Source organism: Phoxinus phoxinus (genome assembly GCF_949152265.1).
Source record: "Phoxinus phoxinus genome assembly, chromosome: 2".
NCBI lineage: Eukaryota > Metazoa > Chordata > Actinopteri > Cypriniformes > Leuciscidae > Phoxinus > Phoxinus phoxinus.
Genome location: NC_136877.1, coordinates 43,844,381 through 43,868,552, shown reverse-complemented (window position 1 = coordinate 43,868,552; position 24,172 = coordinate 43,844,381). Strand labels below are relative to the sequence as shown.

The 24,172-nt window shown below is 40.8% G+C and overlaps 2 protein-coding genes across 3 annotated transcripts; both read left to right on the top strand.

Annotated features, from left to right (window-relative positions):
• The first annotated feature begins 13,989 nt into the window (after positions 1-13,989).
• LOC306989717 (uncharacterized protein) lies at positions 13,990-17,008 on the top strand. 2 transcript variants are annotated; one of them, XM_079595649.1, is made up of 3 exons: positions 13,990-14,216; positions 14,362-14,525; positions 16,426-17,008. In XM_079595649.1, the coding sequence occupies exons 2-3, from the start codon at positions 14,441-14,443 to the stop codon at positions 16,890-16,892; spliced, it is 552 nt and encodes a 183-aa protein (XP_079451775.1). In that variant the 5' UTR covers positions 13,990-14,216; positions 14,362-14,440; the 3' UTR covers positions 16,893-17,008. The 2 variants fall into 2 exon arrangements, with proteins under 2 accessions (XP_079451775.1, XP_079451774.1); XM_079595648.1 differs by having other exon boundaries at positions 14,212-14,231.
• A 3,857-nt stretch (positions 17,009-20,865) lies between these two features.
• On the top strand, positions 20,866-24,097 carry LOC306989711 (uncharacterized protein). The gene is made up of 2 exons (XM_079595640.1): positions 20,866-20,990; positions 23,566-24,097. Exons 1-2 carry the CDS (start codon positions 20,959-20,961, stop codon positions 24,086-24,088), a joined length of 555 nt encoding a protein of 184 aa, XP_079451766.1. The 5' UTR covers positions 20,866-20,958; the 3' UTR covers positions 24,089-24,097.
• Positions 24,098-24,172: the final 75 nt, after the last annotated feature.

The window sequence follows — 24,172 nt, the reverse complement described above, 5'->3', positions numbered from 1 at the left end:
CATGCACCGGGAACAAGTCTGACTTACTGCCGCCAATGCGAACCAATAATTAATTATAATTTGTTACATTTATATAGCGCTTTTTCTGAGACCTCAAAGCACTTTACATAGAAGGAGGGAATCTCCTCAACCACCACCAATGTGCAGCATCCACTTGATGATGCGTCAGCAGCCATATTGCGCCAGAACGCCCACCACACACCAGCTTACTGGTGGAGAGGAGACCGTGATGAAGCCAATCAGTATATGGGGATGATTAGGAGGCCATGATGGACAGAGGCCACTGGGCATATTTTGGCCAGGACACCGGAGTTACACCCCTACTCTTTTTCAAAAGACATCCTGGGATTTTTAATGACCACAGAGAGTCAGGACCTCGGTTTAACGTCTTATCCGAAGAACGGCACTCTTTGACAGTACAGTGTCCCCATCACTACACTGGGGCGTTAGGACCCACACAGACCACAGGGTGAGCGCCCCCTGCTGGCCTCACTAACACCTCTACCAGCAGCAACCTGTTTCTTCTCAGTAGGTCTCCCATCCAAGTACTAACCAGGCTCAGCCCTGCTTAGCGCCAGTGGGCAACCTGTCTTGGGCTACAGGGTGATATGGTTGCTGGAACCAAGCTCTATGCGAACCAAGCTCCTGCTCCAGTCGTACAGGGTCGTACAACAGCCCTTAGCAAAGGGCCCCGGACCCCATACTCTCAGAGCACCCTCCACAGGACGCCACGAGGGACACAGTCGAATGCCTTCTCCAAATCCACAAAGCACATGTGGATTGGTTGGGCAAATTCCCATGAACCCTCCAGCACCCTGGAGAGGGTATAGAGCTGGTCCAGTGTTTCATGACCGGGATAAAAAACCTTACTGTTCCCCCTGTAGTTGGGACACACCCTCCAGTCCCCCTTCTTGAAAAGAGGGATCACCACCCTAGTCTGCCAGTCCAGAGGTACTGTCCCCAAACACTCCGCGATGTTGCAGAGGCGTGTCAGCCAAGACAGCCGCACAACATCCAGAGACTTAAGGTACTCAGGGCGGATCTCATCCACCCCCGGTTCCTTGCCCCCGAAGAGTTTCTTGACTACCCCGGTGACTTCAGCTTGGGTGATGGACGAGTCCACCTCCGAGCCCTCGGCCTCTGCTTCCTCAATGGAAGACATGTCGGTGGGATTGAGGAGATCCTCTAAGTATTCCTTCCACCGTTCGACGATATCCCCAGTTGAGGTCAACAGCTGCCCACCTCCACTGTAAACAGTGTTGGTAGGGCACTGCTTCCCCCTCCTGAGGCGCCGGACGCTTTGCCAGAATCTCTTCGAGGCCAACCGGTAGTCCTTCTCCATGGCCTCACCGAACTCCTCCCAGGGTCATATAGCCCCGGACAACATAGCTCCTAGGATCATTCGGGTACTCAAACCCCTCCACCACTATAAGGTGGCAGTTCAAGGAGGAGGGGGATATATATATAATATCATAATATAAATATAAAAAGTATTGTAATACATTATAATATAATCAATCAATTGTACTTTGTAACCATAAATGTAATTTCCACCACATGCTGTCATTTCCACCACATAGGGCAGTGTGATGGAAATGACTGTGGTGGAAATGACATTTCTGTATTTTTTTGTGAAAAAATGGAAGATAGCTTCACTGATTAGCTTTGAATTAATACTAGCATTTCATGTATGCAAAATACTCTTATTTAACTTAAAATTTGTAACTTTTTAAAAACACCCTTGAAGGTACAGCATGTTTGGAAATGACGTAGAATAAAAATATAAACTGATCAAGCAATATTTACCTTGATTTTTCTTCTTATGTTCTTGATGAAAAATTAAATTGCCTCCATGTCCAACATGTGCTCTGATGTCACTGAACATTTCCATAGAAACCACCTAAACAATCTCTCACACAAACTTTTTAAAGGGACATTACAGTGTTGTGGTGGAAATGACACCAATACTGTGGGACAGCTATATTTTGTATAAAAAGTAATATTAATAGTGGTCTCACATTAAATATTATAATGTATTTTAATTATTCTACTAGTGCTTGATTTAGGTATATTCATAGTTACCAGATAATTCATATTTTTAAACTGTATTTTCATTGTTGAAGTTAAAAAGTCTGGGTGTGGGACAAGGAGAAAACAGTGATTTTGACACCTATAAGGAGGTTGAAAAGTATGAAAAAATTATAATAGAAAGGTGGTAAAAAGTTTTTAAGGTTGTTTTATTGTTAGTTTGACTAAGAAAGAGGAATTTGTCCAAAATTATATGTATTTTTAAAAATATGACCAAAGTACATAAAAGTGCCCGTAGTCTAAGAATCACCCATCTATGCTATTTGCAAAATGACAGTTTAAATCACAGTGTCTCGTTTCCTACTCCGGGAACAAATGCGTAACCGAGACGTTGTCCGTGCACGCTGGGCAGATGTGATAATTGATGATGACATTCGTTGTCGATTTTCATTATTGGTTTTAATGATTAGTTAGCCCTAGTATTTGTTATAGTGTTTGGGTCGGCTTTCTTGTTGTTACCTGTTTGTCTTGTTTGATTTCATTGTTCTCAATGTCAAAAGTATTCAGCCGGTACCACAGTTTCAAGCACAGGATGGCTTTACAAAATGAATAGATGATTAAGTAAAACTTGCAATTTGTGTGTTATGCTGTATATCTGTCTGAGACTGAATGCCGCTAAACGGACTGATTAAAGCTGATTATCTGTATCCATTAGGGCAGAGTTCGAATTACAGGGGGTCAGAAAATCCCAAAGGGAAAGAAATATCAGTTTTGGGGGGTTCAGATAATTTTTCTGATATTGTGAAAAAATATAATTACAGTTATAATACAAGTCAACTCCTATTTTCACTGTAGGAACATTTTAATGTAAAGCGATTTCAGACACCCCTATTGTGGACCGTACCATTTTTAACCACCATGGCTAGAAGCAACGTAGAGAAAGACTTCAACTTCTCAAGCAAGTGTCAATGTTGAATGACAAAACGCTAGGGAAATTCCTCCAGTAGACTAAATTCGGTTGCTGCTAACGTGTATGGGTAAATGTAAGTTGCTAGCTAGCTGACGTTTAGCTTGTCGCATGTTTAGACCTTGTATGTGTGTTGCACAACACATGTTGCACTTGGCGATCACGGTGGGGATTGATATGGTAGTGGACCATGATGGTCATAGAAGAAGTGAAGGAGCAGTACCCCCCAATTATGGTGGGGTAATTCGCACTCTGCATTAGGGATGTGCATCTCCATAACTGAGGCAGATGCGATGCGCATCTCGATGCATAGCCAACAATATGATACATTAACGATACATAAGCAGCTACCGATGCGATACGATTCACTACTATGCGGTGCGATCGGCTTTCGATTCAATGCGATGTGATTCAATGTAATGCGATGCAATGGAATTCAATATGGTATAGATAGTTAACTTTTATTTATTTTGTTCAGACAGACATAGGCCTACAACAAATCATAAAGTAGCTTAAGTGCCATCTGACTTTTAACACATGGCTCTGTCACATACGAAAGATTAAATAAAAACGGACATTCTTTTCAGTTTTTTTATTTTTATAAATGCAGTGAATTAGACATTCAGTATTCAATTATTCTGTACATGTATTTGTTATATTAGTGTTTCGGTCAGATTTCTCGTTATTTTAGTTTGTCTTGGATTTTATCGTTCTCAATGTCAAAAGTATTCAGCCGGTAGCACTGCAAGCACAGGATGGCTTGCCCATAAAGGGTTAAACAGACTGACTAAAGCTGATTATCTGTATCCATGCAGTGACACCAGCAGCCGAACCGCAGAATCCTCTAGTGAAGCCAGCAGGGGAACCACAGAATCCTCCAGTGACGCCAGCAGGGGAACCACAGAATCCTCCAGTGAAGTGTGCAGGGGAACCACAGAATCCTCCAGTGAAGTGTGCAGGGGAACCACAGAATCCTCCAGTGACGCCTGCAGGCGAACTGCAAAATCCTCCAGTGAGGGCCCTGGTGAGGGTATGGTAATTTACCGGTGGTGGTTAATAAAGAATATTGCCATGCATGTGGTTAACTGCTGTTTCAACCATTTGGATGTTTTGATGTCTACCCTGATTATCACTGAATAAATATTACACTTTTGCAAGAATTTTTTGTTTTCTTTCTGGAAAAACAAAAGGTAATTGCTTCATTGAAGAGTTGGGCTGCGTTTGAAACCGCGTACTTCCCTTATGTGAAAGTAGTAGTACGTTCGAAACATCAGTATTCCTAAAAGAGTAGGCGAGAAGTTCCCGGATGACCTACTGCTTCCGGACAGATTTTCGAGTGCTTGTCCGATGGATACTTTTCTATCCCAGGAGGCCACGGGAGAGGATACGTCATTATCAAACATCGCAGAGATCAGCGACGCGGGTGTTTTCAAATGCGAGTAAACACGGTTTCCTTGTGTTAAAATGTGTTAAAATACTATAGACTAGAGTAAACGGTTGAATTGTTGAAGGTGTAAAGACGTTAGACAGTAGTTGTGATTTTGCTGTAAAAACACGTATTATCAGCTATCGGGAGCTCCAGTAAGCACACCATAGGGCTGTAACAATATGTGATTTGAAACCGAAGCCAGATCCACGAACCTGTGTCGCGTGTGAGAAGGCAGAATCGTTACACACCCCTTCCACATCTTTAAATTACTATTAGTATTATTTGAAGTTAACATTATAAAATACGTAGACCTAGGCTACACCACAAAACTAGTTGAGGATAAATTCTTTAATTTTACCTGTAACGGTACGACCGTTTCACACCGCAAGCATCAGCGGCGTGTATTTTTTCCCGATGTGCTGTTAATCAATGAGTGCATTCACACCAGGAGCAGGAGCGTCGTGTGAGCAGCAGTAAAGCAGGGGATTCGGCACCAAGTCTCTTTTTTGCTGCGCTGCTCACGCTCAATTAAAGTTTTAATTAAACAATTACTCAAATATTACAGAAGGGACAGTAGGCCTAATATCGTTCTAAAAAAGTTGTCTAATTTTTCTATTCCTAGGCTAGGGTTAGGGTTTCCTAGGGACTAGTTAAAAAACAGATCTTCCCTATTGCTGTCTCGCAAGGATGTATCAAAGAGAGTAAAGAATCAGCTGAGCTTTTTAAAAGTGCAATAGCTCCACTAGGGATGGCATCCACTGACGCTCATCTTTTAAGTTGTTGTGATAACGCGTTGTAGGTCACATGACGTCAACATAGCAGATGTCCGGTTCGCATTTATACTCAACGAGATCAGGCTAAAGTACCTACTCTTTCAGTGCTCTTTAAGTAAGTGAATATGCGGTTTCGCAACCCTAGGCTGTGAGATCAAAGACGGATATCGCGGGATTCACGCTCATGCGCCGTGTTGATGATAAACTGGATGTAATTTAAATTCTGTTGCTTTTATATGAAAATAAATATAATGAACAATACACCCAAAGAAGGTGTTATTTATTTCCATTCGAAAGACGTGTTTACCAATCATTTTTAATTTAATTATGGATGTTGTTATTTATAAATAACAATCATATAGAGAGTTTGGGAATATTCACACATAATTTATACACATGAAAACATCACAGTTTTAAAATCAAACATTTTAAAAGAGATCAATTAATCACGGTTGTTTAAACCATGAGCATTAACTGTGTCGCCAGCAAGTCGTTTCCCATCGTGCTTTTGCTCAGTGCAGTCGGTGGAGAGCAACTGTGCACGCAAGCATTTTTTGACATAGGTCAGTCAGCATGACATCAGAACAAGTTGGACAGCACTCGGACACATCGCTTACACACCGGTGATCGGTTCTGTGCAGATCTCAAACAAGCGTAATCCCAAGTGTAAACGCAGCCAGTCTCAGCCCTGTCTGTGAACCGGGCCTATGTGTAGGAGTTTAGTCATAATTAGGCTACACCCATAGACAGTATATAAACTGGACACAGCGAGCCCCCCCAAAAAAGTGAAGTCAATTAGAAGCACTCACTTCCTGATGGCTGGGCCTGGGCGTAGTGCGCAGGCTCAAACTGAGCTTGACAATGTAGATGTGACGTGAGCAACCTGTCTGACAGCTGTAAGTCTTGTAGTAGCTGTGCCGAGAGAAATCTGAATCATTCCCTTCCGAATCTCGCAGAGACGGAGACCGTGAGTATGAGCTGTCCATGAGCTAGCAGCAGAATCAACTTTATGAACCTCTATGGGCTTCTCCCTTGACTTTATCGGACTTTATGCCTCCACGTCCCCCCGATTGCTTGCGAGCTTCTCCGCCTGTCTATACGGTAATTTCTCCACTGTGCGACAGAGAGTCGCGTGGTTATGACGCAATCGTTAGCCTATTTTTCCAAAAAATGCTTCTATGGGGCCATAATGTAAGATACAAGGTAATGGAGCCTTTTATACATTGTCGTGTTTCTTTAGAAATAAATAATGGACAAATGGAGTCTTTAAACGCCTTAGATGTAAAGTTATTCGTTGTCAAAGTGACGCCAAAATGAATAGGAGACAATGGAATGCTAATGGCTTGCTAGCTAATGGCGGCCCCCGGGGAAGCTTCGGTTTCCGGCGGATGGATTACCCCCTTGGCTACAACTTTTTCTTCTTCTTCTTGTTTCTTTTTTTGGCAGATTACTACTTTTGTATTATACCGCCACCAACTGTACAGGAGTGTGTAATACCATGAACTTCATAGAGTCTTAGCCTTGAATTAATAATAAAATAAAAAAACTATATTATTTTCATTATATCAGTATTATTAAGAAAAATAATAAAAGCGTCAAGTCTCTCCTTTTTCATACTCTGTTCTTCAAGTATATCATGTTTTGAATTCTCTCCTTCCATTTCCTGCCAATTTATTCTACTATCATTATATTTCTCACATACAAAAAGTACATGGTTTACATTTTCTTTGTCTCGGCATTCTATGCATAAACCAGTAGGCCTACCATTACCTACTATTTGTAAAGTAGCATTCAATCCTGTGTGACCAGTGAAGTCTGGTATAAACCACTTCCCTTCTGTGTAAACTCAGCGAAGTAACCCTTTTCCGGTCACATTCCTCTGTATTGTTGTGTCTAGCATTAAACTCTGCCTCCCATTCAGTTTTCCATATTTTCAGATTTAATTATGGATTTGTCTTCACCCTTCCCCAGTGGAACTTTAATTCCTATATATTTGGTTTCTCAGCATCTTTTTTGCAATTTGATCAGCCTCTTCGTTTCCTTCAATGCCTGTATGAGCTGGAACCCAACAAAACTGAATAATGATTCCAAGGTTCCTGAGATGTAATGGTAAATGCTTAATTTCAATAATCAAATCTTCTCTTGACGAGGGACCTGAATCTAGGCTATGAATAGTTGTGATGAAATCTGTACAAATCACAGCTCTCAATGGTTTAACCTCTTCAATCCACCTAAGAGCTGTTATTATCCCAGTCATCTCAATATAGATAGAAAATTATTTAACCTATAGCCATCTCTTTTATTAAATTCTGGAATATATTTCCCAATCCCGCAATGCCCATTCTGTGGATCTGCAAAACTGTGTTCATTTGGATACTCTTTCTGTGAAAGGGGCTTTGTTGTACTACTCCAACTTGTACCACCTGACTGATCATTTTGCCATAGAAACGCTCAATCATCTTCAACCCTGATCAAACACACCTGAACAAGCTAATGAAGGTCTTCAAGATTAGGCTACTGAGAAGTTACAGGCAGGTGAGTTTCATCAAGGTTGGAGTTGCCAAGACTTCCTTGGATCTTTATAAACACGTTTTAGAAAAGCGATCTAAACTGTTTCACAGTATCTGTTACGTGATTCAGCAGATGTTTTGATCCAGCGACACGTTTTTTTCATTGTAGTTTTGTGTTCCTCGCTGCCCGCCCTTCCGGATTCCCTAATCTTCCAGCAGAGTTGAGTGTGAGATCGCAGGTCGTGAGGATGACGACAGCTCGAGTGTACTCGTTGAGTGCTGTTTTATTGTGTCTATCTGCATGTTTGAGCACAATAGACACTGCAGTCGTAGGTGAGAAGATCTTTTAACTTCCTTACACATAGCCTGAAGAAATGCAGAAATAAGTGCCTTACAAAATTTGAATTTAGGCACAACATTGTTTTACCAAAAAATCAGTACAAATGTCCAGTTGAAGTTTGTACCTTGGTTAAGTTCAAATAATAAGCAAAGTAGCCTATAGCTAAATATGCTAAACTGTCATAAGTTTATGCATTCGTTGTACAAGTAAAACCTATACAATCACTAATGGCATTTGTTTACTGTAAATCAACATTAATGTTATATATTTCTTAGATTAATTGGATTTAAAAAGCCCCGTTTGTTTTCTTTTTTTTCTTGAAAAAAAGACTATTCCACGTCTTGACCAAAGCTGTTCTTCAAACAAATGTACAAACTGAATGCTATGTAATAGGGAATAAATCTATGCTATTTGCAAAATAGTTATAAAGCAAAATGACAGTTTAAATCAGTGTCTCGTTCCCTACTCCGGGAACAAATGCGTAACCGAGAGGTTGTCCGTGCACGCTGGGCAGATGTGATAATTGATGATGACATTCGTTGTCGATTTTCATTATTGGTTTTAATGATTAGTTAGCCCTAGTATTTGTTATAGTGTTTGGGTCGGCTTTCTTGTTGTTACCTGTTTGTCTTGTTTGATTTCATTGTTCTCAATGTCAAAAGTATTCAGCCGGTACCACAGTTTCAAGCACAGGACGGCTTTACAAAATGAATAGATGATTAAGTAAAACTTGCAATTTGTGTGTTATGCTGTATATCTGTCTGAGACTGAATGCCGCTAAACGGACTGATTAAAGCTGATTATCTGTATCCATTAGGGCAGAGTTCGAATTACAGGGGGTCAGAAAATCTCAAACGGAAAGAAATATCAGTTTTGGGGGGTTCAGATAATTTTTCTGATATTGTGAAAAAATATAATTACAGTTATAATACAAGTCAACTCCTATTTTCACTGTAGGAACATTTTAATGTAAAGCGATTTCAGACACCCCTATTGTGGACCGTACCATTTTTAACCACCATGGCTAGAAGCAACGGAGATGGAGAAAGACTTCAACTTCTCAAGCAAGTGTCAACGTTGAATGACAAAACGCTAGGGAAATTCCTCCAGTAGACTAAATTCGGTTGCTGCTAACGTGTATGGGTAAATGTCAGTTGCTAGCTAGCTAGCTGACGTTTAGCTTGTCGCATGTTTAGACCTTGTATGTGTGTTGCACAACACATGTTGCACTTGGCGATCACCGTGGGGATTGATATGGTAGTGGACCATGATGGTCATAGAAGTGAAGGAGCAGTACCCCCCAATTATGGTGGGGTAATTCGCACTCTGCATTAGGGATGTGCATCTCCATAACTGAGGCAGATGCGATGCGCATCTCGATGCATAGCCAACGATATGATACATTAACGATACATAAGCAGCTACCGATGCGATACGATTCACTACTATGCGGTGCGATCGGCTTTCGATTAAATGCGATACAATGGAATTCAATATGGTATAGATAGTTAACTTTTATTTATTTTGTTCAGACAGACATAGGCCTACAACAAATCATAAAGTAGCTTAAGTGCCATCTGACTTTTAACACATGGCTCTGTCACATACGAAAGATTAAATAAAAACGGACATTCTTTTCAGTTTTTTTAATTTTTATAAATGCAGTGAATTAGACATTCAGTATTCAATTATTCTGTACATGTATTTGTTATATTAGTGTTTCGGTCAGATTTCTCGTTATTTTAGTTTGTCTTGGATTTTATCGTTCTCAATGTCAAAAGTATACAGCCGGTAGCACTGCAAGCACAGGATGGCTTGCCCATAAAGGGTTAAACAGACTGACTAAAGCTGATTATCTGTATCCATGCAGTGACATCAGCCGAACCGCAGAATCCTCCAGTGAAGCCAGCAGGGGAACCGCAGAATCCTCCAGTGACGCCAGCAGGGGAACCGCAGAATCCTCCAGTGACGTGTGCAGGGGAACCACAGAATCCTCCAGTGAAGCCAGCAGGGGAACCGCAGAATCCTCCAGTGAAGTGTGCAGGGGAACCACAGAATCCTCCAGTGAAGCCAGCAGGGGAACCGCAGAATCCTCCAGTGAAGTGTGCAGGGGAACCACAGAATCCTCCAGTGAGGGCCCTGGTGAGGGGATGGTAATTTACCGGTGGTGGTTAATAAAGAATATTGCCATGCATGTGGTTAACTGCCGTTTCAACCATTTGGATGTTTTGATGTCTACCCTGTTTATCACTGAATAAATATTACACTTTTGCAAGAAATTTTTGTTTTCTTTGTGGAAAAACAAAAGGTAATTGCTTCATTGAAGAGTTGGGCTGCGCTTGAAACCGCGTACTTCCCTTACATGAAAGTAGTAGTACGTTAAAAACATCAGTATTCCTAAAAGAGTAGGCGAGAAGTTCCCGGATGACCTACTGCTTCCGGACAGATTTTCGAGTGCTTGTCCAATGGATACTTTTCTATCCCATGAGGCCACGGGAGAGGATACGTCATTATCAAACATTGCAGCGATCAGCGACGCGGGTGTTTTCAAATGCGAGTAAACACGGTTTCCTTGTGTTAAAATGTGTTAAAATACTATAGACTAGAGTAAACGGTTGAAGGTGTAAAGACGTTAGACAGTAGTTGTGATTTTGCTGTAAAAACACGTATTATCAGCTATCGGGAGCTCCAGTAAGCACACCATAGGGCTGTAACAATATGCGATTTGAAACCGAAGCTAGATCCACGAACTTGTGTCGTGTGTGAGAAGGCAGAATCGTTGCACACCCCTTCCACATATTTAAATTACTATTAGTATTATTTGAAGTTAACATTATAAAATACGTAGACCTCGGCTACACCACAACTAGTTGAGGATAAATTTTTTAATTTTACCTGTAACGGTACGACCGTTTCACACCGCAAGCATCAGCGGCGTGTATTTTTTCCCGATGTGCTGTTAATCAATGAGTGCATTCACACCAGGAGCAGGAGCGTCGTGTGAGCAGCAGTAAAGCAGGGGATTCGGCACCGAGTCTCTTTTTTGCTGCGCTGCTCATGCTCAATTAAAGTTTTAATTAAACAATTACTCAAATATTACAGAAGGGACAGTAGGCCTAATATCGTTCTAAAAAAGTTGTCTAATTTTTCTATTCTTAGGGTTAGGGTTTCCTAGGGATTAGTTAAAAAACAGATCTTCCCTATTGCTGTCTCGCAAGGATGTATCCAAGAGAGTAAAGAAACAGCTGAGCTTTTTAAAAGTGCAATAGCTCCACTAGGGATGGCATCCACTGACACTCATCTTTTAAGTTGTTGTGATAACGCGTTGTAGGTCACATGACGTCAACATAGCAGATGTCCGGTTCGCATTTATAGTCAATGAGATCAGGCTAAAGTACCTACTCTTTCAGTGCTCTTTAAGTAAGTGAATATGCGGTTTCGCAACCCTAGGCTGTGAGATCAAAGACGGATATCGCGGGATTCACGCTCATGCGCCGTGTTGATGATAAACTGGATGTAATTTAAATTCTGTTGCTTTTATATGAAAATAAATATAATGAACAATACACCCAAAGAAGGTGTTATTTATTTCCATTCGAAAGACGTGTTTACCAATCATTTTTAATTGAATTATGGATGTTGTTATTTATAAATAACAATCATATAGAGATTGCTGTCAGAGAGTTTGGGAATATTCACACATAATTTATACACATGAAAACATCACAGTTTTAAAATCAAACATTTTAAGAGATCAATTAATCACGGTTGTTTAAACCATGAGCATTAGCTGTGCAAGTCGTTTCCCATCGTGCTTTTGCTCAGCGCAGTCGGTGGAGAGCAACTGTGCTCGACAAGCATTTTTTGACATAGGTCAGTCAGCATGACATCAGAACAAGTTGGACAGCACTCGGACACATCGCTTACACACCGGTGATCGGTTCTGTGCAGATCTCAAACAAGCGTAATCCCAAGTGTAAACGCAGCCAGTCTCAGCCCTGTCTGTGAAACCGGGCCTATGTGTAGGAGTTTAGTCATAATTAGGCTACACCCATAGACAGTATATAAACTGGACACAGAGACCCCCCCCCCCCAATAAAGTGAAGTCAATTAGAAGCACTCACTTCCTGATGGCTGGGCCTGGGCGTAGTGGGCAGGCTCAAACTGAGCTTGACTACGTAGACGTTGACGTGAGCAACCTGTCTGACAGCTGTAAGTCTTCTAGTAGCTGTGCCGAGAGAAATCTGAATCATTCCCTTCCGAATCTCGCAGAAACGGAGACCGTGAGTATGAGCTGTCCATGAGCTAGCAGCTAGATCAACTTTATGAACCTCTATGGGCTTCTCCCTTGACTTTATCGGACTTTATGCCTCCACGTCCCCCCGATTGCTTGCGAGCTTCTCCGCCTGTCTATACGGTAATTTCTTCACTGTGCGACAGAGAGTCGCGTGGTTATGACGCAATCGTTAGCCTATTTTTACAAAAAAATGCTTCTATGGGGCCATAACGTAAGATACAAGGTAATGGAGCCTTTTATACATTGTCGTGTTTCTTTAGAAATAAATAATGGACAAACGGATGGATTACCCCCTTGGCTACAACTTTTTCTTCTTCTTCTTGTTTCTTTTTTTGGCAGATTACTACTTTTGTATTATACTGCCACCAACTGTACAGGAGTGTGTAATACCATGAACTTCATAGAGTCTTAGCCTTGAATTAATAAAAAACTATATTATTTTCATTATATCAGTATTATTAAGAAAAATAAATAAAGTGTCAAGTCTCTCCTTTTTCATACTCTGTTCTTCAAGTATATCATGTTTTGAATTCTCTCCTTCCATTTCCTGCCAATTTATTCTACTATCATTATATTTCTCACATACAAAAAGTACATGGTTTACATTTTCTTTGTCTCGGCATTCTATGCATAAACCAGTAGGCCTACCATTACCTACTATTTGTAAAGTAGCATTCAATCCTGTGTGACCAGTGAAGTCTGGTATAAACCACTTCCCTTCTGTGTAAACTCAGCGAAGTAACCCTTTTCCGGTCACATTCCTCTGTATTGTAGTGTCTAGCATTAAACTCTGCCTCCCATTCAGTTTGCCATATTTTCAGATTTAATTATGGATTTGGCTTCACCCTTCCCCAGTGGAACTTTAATTCCTATATATTTGGTTTCTCAGCATCTTTTTTGCAATTTGATCAGCCTCTTCGTTTCCTTCAATACCTGTATGAGCTGGAACCCAACAAAACTGAATAATGATTCCAAGGTTCCTGAGATGTAATGGTAAATGCTTAATTTCAATAATCAAATCTTCTCTTGACGAGGGACCTGATTCTAGGCTATGAATAGCTGCCATGAAATCTGTACAAATCACAGCTCATAATGGTTTAACCTCTTCAATCCACCTAAGAGCTGTTATTATCCCAGTCATCTCAATATAGATAGAAAATTATTTAACCTATAGCCATCTCTTTTATTAAATTCTGGAATATATTTCCCAATCCCGCAATGCCCATTCTGTGGATCTTTTGATCCATCTGTATATATTTTAACATATCCATAGAATGACGTTTTAGGCCACATTTACACATAGCCGGGTATTTAGAGAAACAAATATTTCCCCCCCTCCGTTTTCAATAATAACATCGTGCACACAACCCGCATAAATACACCGTCGAGCGCCATCATAACTATGCCAAACCTATGGGCGGCAGTGTAGGGAGAAGGATAAAGCCATGCAAGCCAATCAGAATCCTCAGAATTGACAAGAGAGAACCTAAAACCCAGTTTCTCCCAGTTGACACGACAACATATAACCGGCGTTTTCAGAAATCTCCACTTTGGCCGGAGTTTTTAGAAATAATCGTTTTCTGGGATAAAAACGGCGTTTTCGTGTAAATGACAGGCCAAAACGCAGAGAAATATCTGCGTTTTCCCATCGTGTAAACGGGGCCTTAGTATATCCCTGGCAATATGCTGCAAAACTGTGTTCATTTGGATACTCTTTCTGTGAAAGGGGCTTTGTTGTACTACTCCAACTTGTACCACCTGACTTTGATAATTTTGCCATAGAAACGCTCAATCATCTTCAACCCTGATCAAACACACCTGAACAAGCTAATGAAGGTCTTCAAGATTAGGCTACTGGGAAGTTACAGGCAGGTGAGTTTCATCAAGGTTGGAGTTGCCAAGACTTCCTTGGATCTTTATAAACACGTTTTAGAAAAGCGATCTAAACCATTTTCACAGTATCTGTTACGTGATTCAGCAGATGTTTTGATCCAGCGACACGTTTTTTTCATTGTAGTTTTGTGTTCCTCGCTGCCCGCCCTTCCGGATTCCCTAATCTTCCAGCAGAGTTGAGTGTGAGATCGCAGGTCGTGAGGATGACGACAGCTCGAGTGTACTCGTTGAGTGCCGTTTTATTGTGTCTATCTGCATGTTTGAGCACAATAGACACTGCAGTCGTAGGTGAGAAGATCTTTTAACTTCCTTACACATAGCCTGAAGAAATGCAGAAATAAGTGCCTTACAAAATTTGAATTTAGGCATAACATTGTTTTACCAAAAAATCAGTACAAACGTCCAGTGGAAGTTGAAGTTTGTACCTTGGTTAAGTTCAAATAATAAGCAAAGTAGCCTATAGCTAAATATGCTAAACTGTCATAAGTTTATGCATTCGTTGTACAAGTAAAACCTATACAATCACTAATGGCATTTGTTTACTGTAAATCAACATTAATGTTATATATTTCTTAGATTAATTGGATTTAAAAAGCCCCGTTTGTTTTCTTTTTTTTCTTGAAAAAAGACTATTCCACGTCTTGACCAAAGCTGTCCTTCAAACAAATGTACAAACTGAATGCTATGTAATAGGGAATATATCTATGCTATTTGCAAAAGAGTTATAAAGCAAAATGACTGTTTAAATCAGTGTCTCGTTCCCTACTCCGGGAACAAATGCGTAACCGAGACGTTGTCCGTGCACGCTGGGCAGATGTGATAATTGATGATGACATTCGTTGTCGATTTTCATTATTGGTTTTAATGATTAGTTAGCCCTAGTATTTGTTATAGTGTTTGGGTCGGCTTTCTTGTTGTTACCTGTTTGTCTTGTTTGATTTCATTGTTCTCAATGTCAAAAGTATTCAGCCGGTACCACAGTTTCAAGCACAGGATGGCTTTACAAAATTAATAGATGATTAAGTAAAACTTGCAATTTGTGTGTTATGCTGTATATCTGTCTGAGACTGAATGCCGCTAAACGGACTGATTAAAGCTGATTATCTGTATCCATTAGGGCAGAGTTCGAATTACAGGGGGTCAGAAAATCCCAAAGGGAAAGAAATATCAGTTTTGGGGGGTTCAGATAATTTTTCTGATATTGTGAAAAAATTTAATTACAGTTATAATACAAGTCAACTCCTATTTTCACTGTAGGAACATTTTAATGTAAAGCGATTTCAGACACCCCTATTGTGGACCGTACCATTTTTAACCACCATGGCTAGAAGCAACGGAGATGGAGAAAGACTTCAACTTCTCAAGCAAGTGTCAACGTTGAATGACAAAACGCTAGGGAAATTCCTCCAGTAGACTAAATTCGGTTGCTGCTAACGTGTATGGGTAAATGTCAGTTGCTAGCTAGCTAGCTGATGTTTAGCTTGTCGCATGTTTAGACCTTGTATGTGTGTTGCACAACACGTTGCACTTGGCGATCACCGTGGGGATTGATATGGTAGTGGACCATGATGGTCATAGAAGTGAAGGAGCAGTACCCCCCAATTATGGTGGGGTAATTCGCACTCTGCATTAGGGATGTGCATCTCCATAACTGAGGCCGATGCGATGCGCATCTCGATGCATAGCCAACGATATGATACATTAACGATACATAAGCAGCTACCGATGCGATACGATTCACTACTATGCGGTGCGATCGGCTTTCGATTCAATGCGATGTGATTCAATGTAATGCGATGCAATGGAATTCAATATGGTATAGATAGTTAACTTTTATTTATTTTGTTCAGACAGACATAGGCCTACAACAAATCATAAAGTAGCTTAAGTGCCATCTGACTTTTAACACATGGCTCTGTCACATACGAAAGATTAAATAAAAACGGACATTCTTTTCAGTTTTTTTTATTTTTATAAATGCAGTGAATTATACATTTAGTATTCAATTATTCTGTACATGTATTTGTTATATTAGTGTTTCGGTCAGATTTCTCGTTATTTTAGTTTGTCTTGGATTTTATCGTTCTCAATGTCAAAAGTATACAGCCGGTAGCACTGCAAGCACAGGATGGCTTGCCCATAAAGGGTTAAACAGACTGACTAAAGCTGATTATCTGTATCCATGCAGTGACACCAGCAGCCGAACCGCAGACGACTCCAGTGAAGCTTGCAGGGGAACCACAGAATCCTCCAGTGAAGTGTGCAGGGGAACCACAGAATCCTCAAGTGAAGTGTGCAGGGGAACCACAGAATCCTCCAGTGACGCCAGAAGGGGAACCACAGAATCCTCCAGTGAAGCTTGCAGGGGAACCACAGAATCCTCCAGTGACGCCAGAAGGGGAACCACAGAGTCCTCCAGTGACGCCAGCAGGGGAACCGCAGAATCCTCCAGTGAAGCTTGCAGGGGAACCACAGAATCCTCCAGTGACGCCAGCAGGGGAACCACAGAATCCTCCAGTGACGCCAGAAGGGGAACCACAGAATCCTCCAGTGAAGCTTGCAGAGGAACCACAGAATCCTCCAGTGACGCCAGCAGGGGAACTGCATTATCCTCCAGTGAGGGCCCTCAAGAGTTCACTGGTGAGGGTATGGTAATTTACCGGTGGTGGTTAATAAAGAATATTGCCATGCATGTGGTTAACTGCTGTTTCAACCATTTGGATGTTTTGATGTCTACCCTGTTTATCACTGAATAAATATTACACTTTTGCAAGAATTTTTTGTTTTCTTTGTGGAAAAACAAAAGGTAATTGCTTCATTGAAGAGTTGGGCTGCGTTTGAAACCGCGTACTTCCCTTACATGAAAGTAGTAGTACGTTAAAAACATCAGTATTCCTAAAAGAGTAGGCGAGAAGTTCCCGGATGACCTACTGCTTCCGGACAGATTTTCGAGTGCTTGTCCGATGGATACTTTTCTATCCCAGGAGGCCACGGGAGAGGATACGTCATTATCAAACATCGCAGAGATCAGCGACGCGGGTGTTTTCAAATGCGAGTAAACATGGTTTCCTTGTGTTAAAATGTGTTAAAATACTATAGACTAGAGTAAACTGTTGAATTGTTGAAGGTGTAAAGACGTTAGACAGTAGTTGTGATTTTGCTGTAAAAACACGTATTATCAGCTATCGGGAGTTCCAGTAAGCACACCATAGGGCTGTAACAATATGCGATTTGAAACCGAAGCCAGATCCATGAACCTGTGTCGTGTGTGAGAAGGCAGAATCGTTACACACCCCTTCCACATCTTTAAATTACTATTAGTATTATTTGAAGTTAACATTATAAAATACGTAGACCTAGGCTACACCACAAAACTAGTTGATAAATTCTTTAATTTTACCTGTAACGGTACGACCGTTTCACACCGCAAGCATCAGCGGCGTGTATTTTTTCCCGATGTGCTGTTAATCAATGAGTGCATTCACACCAGGAGCAGGAGCGTCGTGTGAGCAGCAGTAAAGCAGGGGATTCGGCACCGAGTCTCTTTTTTGCTGCGCTGCTCACGCTCAATTAAAGTTTTAATTAAACAATTACTCAAATATTACAGAAGGGACAGTAGGCCTAATATCGTTCTAAAAAAGTTGTCTAATTTTTCTATTCCTAGGGTAGGGTTAGGGTTTCCTAGGGACTAGTTAAAAAACAGATCTTCCCTATTGCTGTCTCGCAAGGATGTATCCAAGAGAGTAAAGAATCAGCTGAGCTTTTTAAAAGTGCAATAGCTCCACTAGGGATGGCATCCACTGACGCTCATCTTTTAAGTTGTTGTGATAACGCGTTGTAGGTCACATGACGTCAACATAGCAGATGTCCGGTTCGCATTTATACTCAACGAGATCAGGCTAAAGTACCTACTCTTTCAGTGCTCTTTAAGTAAGTGAATATGCGGTTTCGCAACCCTAGGCTGTGAGATCAAAGACGGATATCGCGGGATTCACGCTCATGCGCCGTGTTGATGATAAACTGGATGTAATTTAAATTCTGTTGCTTTTATATGAAAATAAATATAATGAACAATACACCCAAAGTAGGTGTTATTTCCATTCGAAAGACGTGTTTACCAATCATTTTTACTTTAATTATGGATGTTGTTATTTATAAATAACAATCATATAGAGAGTTTGGGAATATTCACACAATTTATACACATGAAAACATCACAGTTTTAAAATCAAACATTTTAAAAGAGATCAATTAATCACAGTTGTTTAAACCATGAGCATTAACTGTGTCGCCAGCAAGTCGTTTCCCATCGTGCTTTTGCTCAGTGCAGTCGGTGGAGAGCAACTGTGCTCGACCGCAGAAACCGACACGTGCGCTTTGTGCTCGCAAGCATTTTTTGACATAGGTCAGTCAGCATGACATCAGAACAAGTTGGACAGCACTCGGACACATCGCTTACACACCGGTGATCGGTTCTGTGCAGATCTCAAACAAGCGTAATCCCAAGTGTAAACGCAGCCAATCTCAGCCCTGTCTGTGAACCGGGCCTATGTGTAGGAGTTTAGTCATAATTAGGCTACACCCATAGACAGTATATAAACTGGACACAGAGACCCCCCCCCCCCCCCCCCCCACAATAAAGTGAAGTCAATTAGAAGCACTCACTTCCTGATGGCTGGGCCTGGGCGTAGTGGGCAGGCTCAAACTGAGCTTGACAACGTAGATGTGACGTGAGCAACCTGTCTGACAGCTGTAAGTCTTCTAGTAGCTGTGCCGAGAGAAATCTGAATCATTCCCTTCCGAATCTCGCAGAGACGGAGACCGTGAGTATGAGCTGTCCATGAGCTAGCAGCAGAATCAACTTTATGACTCTCTATGGGCTTCTCCCTTGACTTTATCGGACTTCATGCCTCCACGTTCCCCCGATTGCTTGCGAGCTTCTCCGCCTGTCTATACGGTAATTTCTCCACTGTGCGACAGAGAGTCGCGTGATTATGACGCAATCGTTAGCCTATTTTTACAAAAAATGCTTCTATGGGGCCATAACGTAAGATACAAGGTAATGGAGCCTTTTATACATTGTCGTGTTTCTTTAGAAATAAATAATGGACAAATGGAGTCTTTAAATGCCTTAGATATAAAGTTATTCGCTGTCAAAGTGATGCCAAAATGAATAGGAGACAATGGAATGCTAATGGCTTGCTAGCTAATGGCGGCCCCCGGGGAAGCTTCGGTTTCCGGCGGATGGATTACCCCCTTGGCTACAACTTTTTCTTCTTGTTTCTTTTTTTGGCAGATTACTACTTTTGTATTTTACCGCCACCAACTGTACAGGAGTGTGTAATACCATGAACTTCATAGAGTCTTAGCCTTGAATTAATAATAAATAAATAAAACTATATTATTTTCATTATATCAGTATTATTAAGAAAAATAAATAAAGCGTCAAGTCTCTCCTTTTTCATACTGTGTTCTTCAAGTATATCATGTTTTGAATTCTCTCCTTCCATTTCCTGCCAATTTATTCCACTATCATTATATTTCTCACATACAAAAAGTACATGGTTTAATTTTCTTTGTCTCGGCATTCTATGCATAAACCAGTAGGCCTACCATTACCTACTATTTGTAAAGTAGCATTCAATCCTGTGTGACCAGTGAAGTCTGGTATAAACCACTTCCCTTCTGTGTAAACTCAGCGAAGTAACCCTTTTCCGGTCACATTCCTCTGTATTGTTGTGTCTAGCATTAAACTCTGCCTCCCATTCAGTTTGCCATCTTTGCATATTTTCAGATTTAATTATGGATTTGGCTTCACCCTTCCCCAGTGGAACTTTAATTCCTATATATTTGGTTTCTCAGCATCTTTTTTGCAATTTGATCAGCCTCTTCGTTTCCTTCAATACCTGTATGAGCTGGAACCCAACAAAACTGAATAATGATTCCAAGGTTCCTGAGATGTAATGGTAAATGCTTAATTTCAATAATCAAATCTTCTCTTGACGAGGGACCTGAATCTAGGCTATGAATAGCTGCCATGAAATCTGTACAAATCACAGCTCTCAATGGTTTAACCTCTTCAATCCACCTAAGAGCTGTTATTATCCCAGTCATCTCAATATAGACAGAAAATTGTTTAACCTATAGCCATCTCTTTTATTAAATTCTGGAATATATTTCCCAATCCCGCAATGCCCATTCTGTGGATCTTTTGATCCATCTGTATATATTTTAACATGTATATCCCTGGCAATATGCTGCAAAACTGTGTTCATTTGGATACTCTTTCTGTGAAAGGGGCTTTGTTGTACTACTCCAACTTGTACCACCTGACTTTGATAATTTTGCCATAGAAACGCTCAATCATCTTCAACCCTGATCAAACACACCTGAACAAGCTAATGAAGGTCTTCAAGATTAGGCTACTGGGAAGTTACAGGCAGGTGAGTTTCATCAAGGTTGGAGTTGCCAAGACTTCCCTGGATCTTTATAAACACGTTTTAGAAAAGCAATCTAAACCGTTTTCACAGTATCTGTTACGTGATTCAGCAGATGTTTTGATCCAGCGACACGTTTTTTTTCATTGTAGTTTTGTGTTCCTCGCTGCCCGCCCTTCCGGATTCCCTAATCTTCCAGCAGAGTTGAGTGTGAGATCGCAGGTCGTGAGGATGACGACAGCTCGAGTGTACTCGTTGAGTGCTGTTTTATTGTGTCTATCTGCATGTTTGAGCACAATAGACACTGCAGTCGTAGGTGAGAAGATCTTTTAACTTCCTTACACATAGCCTGAAGAAATGCAGAAATAAGTGCCTTACAAAATTTGAATTTAGGCACAACATTGTTTTACCAAAAAATCAGTACAAACGTCCAGTTGAAGTTGAAGTTTGTACCTTGGTTAAGTTCAAATAATAAGCAAAGTAGCCTATAGCTAAATATGCAAAACTGTCATAAGTTTATGCATTCGTTGTACAAGTAAAACCTATACAATCACTAATGGCATTTGTTTACTGTAAATCAACATTAATGTTATATATTTCTTAGATTAATTGGATTTAAAAAGCCCCGTTTGTTTTCTTTTTTTCTTGAAAAAAGACTATTCCACGTCTTGACCAAAGCTGTCCTTCAAACAAATGTACAAACTGAATGCTATGTAATAGGGAATATATCTATGCTATTTGCAAAATAGTTATAAAGCAAAATGACCGTTTAAATCAGTGTCTCGTTCCCTACTCCGGGAACAAATGCGTAACCGAGAGGTTGTCCGTGCACGCTGGGCAGATGTGATAATTGATTATGACATTCGTTGTCGATTTTCATTATTGGTTTTAATGATTAGTTAGCCCTAGTATGTGTTATAGTGTTTGGGTCTGCTTTCTTGTTACCTGTTTGTCTTGTTTGATTTCATTGTTCTCAATGTCAAAAGTATTCAGCCGGTACCACAGTTTCAAGCACAGGATGGCTTTACAAAATTAATAGATGATTAAGTAAAACTTGCAATTTGTGTGTTATGCTGTATATCTGTCTGAGACTGAATGCCGCTAAACGGACTGATTAAAGCTGATTATCTGTATCCATAGAGAGCCTAAGTCCCTCCCCTTCCGGTCGACCACCATGGGACCTTATTTCGGAAAAATATTGTATGGTAGTCAATGGCGAGAGACAACAAATATTTTGATCTCGTTTGAATTGTGCCCTGAATTACACATATGATGTTTGTCAATTTAAAAGATACATTTTAAAGTCAAGAAAGTCGCAGTTTGATGTAAAACTGTTGAGGTATAAGACTGTGAAAATACGTAATTACAAAGACTACAAACCCAGAAGGCGCACATGCGACGTCATACCTTTTCTCTCAATGAATGAAGCTAACTTTACTGAAGCTAACGTCTGTCATTTTTTCTATAGTCTTACATTATAATTCTAACGTTACGCCGTCATGCCTGACTCGTGTTTTGAGCCAGAATACACACATACGAGCAACGGATCTTGTGACGTAGGCTACATAGTGCGAGACGAGAGATGTAGTTCATCGAGCGATTTTCACATACAACTAAACGTTACTCTTCTGTTTTATGACAAACTGCGACTTTCTTGACTTTCATATTTACCTTTTAAATTGACAAACATCATATGTGTAGTTCAGGGGACAGTTCAGACGGAATAAAAAGATAAGTTATCTCTCGCCATTGACTTCCATACATATTTTTTCAGAAATAAGGTCCCATGAGCCGGAAGCGGAGGGGCGGGACTTAGGCTCTCTATTAGGGCAGAGTTCGAATTACAGGGGGTCAGAAAATCTCAAACGGAAAGAAATATCAGTTTTGGGGGGTTCAGATAATTTTTCTGATATTGTGAAAAAATATAATTACAGTTATAATACAAGTCAACTCCTATTTTCACTGTAGGAACATTTTAATGTAAAGCGATTTCAGACACCCCTATTGTGGACCGTACCATTTGTAACCACCATGGCTAGAAGCAACGGAGATGGAGAAAGACTTCAACTTCTCAAGCAAGTGTCAACGTTGAATGACAAAACGCTAGGGAAATTCCTCCAGTAGACTAAATTCGGTTGCTGCTAACGTGTATGGGTAAATGTCAGTTGCTAGCTAGCTGACGTTTAGCTTGTCGCATGTTTAGACCTTGTATGTGTGTTGCAAAACACATGTTGCACTTGGCGATCACGGTGGGGATTGATATGGTAGTGGACCATGATGGTCATAGAAGTGAAGGAGCAGTACCCCCCAATTATGGTGGGGTAATTCGCACTCTGCTTTAGGGATGTGCATCTCCATAACTGAGGCCGATACGATGCGCATCTCGATGCATAGCCAACGATATGATACATTAACGATACATAAGCAGCTACCGATGCGATACGATTCACTACTATGCGGTGCGATCGGCTTTCGATTCAATGCGATGTGATTCAATGTAATGCAATGGAATTCAATATGGTATAGATAGTTAACTTTTATTTATTTTGTTCAGACAGACATAGGCCTACAACAAATCATAAAGTAGCTTAAGTGCCATCTGACTTTTAACACATGGCTCTGTCACATACGAAAGATTAAATAAAAACGGACTTCTTTTCAGTTTTTTTAATTTTTATAAATGCAGTGAATTAGACATTCAGTATTCAATTATTCTGTACATGTATTTGTTATATTAGTGTTTCGGTCAGATTTCTCGTTATTTTAGTTTGTCTTGGATTTTATCGTTCTCAATGTCAAAAGTATACAGCCGGTAGCACTGCAAGCACAGGATGGCTTGCCCATAAAGGGTTAAACAGACTGACTAAAGCTGATTATCTGTATCCATGCAGTGACACCAGCAGCCGAACCGCAGAATCCTCCAGTGAAGCCAGCAGGGGAACCGCAGAATCCTCCAGTGAAGTGTGCAGGGGAACCGCAGAATCCTCCAGTGAAGCCAGCAGGGGAACCGCAGAATCCTCCAGTGACGCCAGCAGGGGAACCGCAGAATCCTCCAGTAAAGTGTGCAGGGGAACCACAGAATCCTCCAGTGAAGCCAGCAGGGGAACCGCAGAATCCTCCAGTGAAGTGTGCAGGGGAACCACAGAATCCTCCAGTGACGTGTGCAGGGGAACCACAGAATCCTCCAGTGAAGCCAGCAGGGGAACCGCAGAATCCTCCAGTGAAGTGTGCAGGGGAACCACAGAATCCTCCAGTGAAGCCAGCAGGGGAACCGCAGAATCCTCCAGTGAGGGCCCTGGTGAGGGGATGGTAATTTACCGGTGGTGGTTAATAAAGAATATTGCCATGCATGTGGTTAACTGCTGTTTCAACCATTTGGATGTTTTGATGTCTACCCTGTTTATCACTGAATAAATATTACACTTTTGCAAGAATTTTTTGTTTTCTTTGTGGAAAAACAAAAGGTAATTGCTTCATTGAAGAGTTGGGCTGCGCTTG

Excerpts from the sequence above, each read along its gene's own strand:
- LOC306989717 (XM_079595649.1), top strand. The coding sequence starts at position 14,441 with ATGACGACAGCTCGAGTGTACTCGTTGAGTGCCGTTTTATTGTGTCTA. Across the intron at positions 14,526-16,425 it reads AATAGACACTGCAGTCGTAG|TGACACCAGCAGCCGAACCG; the intron begins GTGAGAAGATCT and ends GTATCCATGCAG.
- LOC306989711 (XM_079595640.1), top strand. The coding sequence starts at position 20,959 with ATGTTTGAGCACAATAGACACTGCAGTCGTAG. Across the intron at positions 20,991-23,565 it reads AATAGACACTGCAGTCGTAG|TGACACCAGCAGCCGAACCG; the intron begins GTGAGAAGATCT and ends GTATCCATGCAG.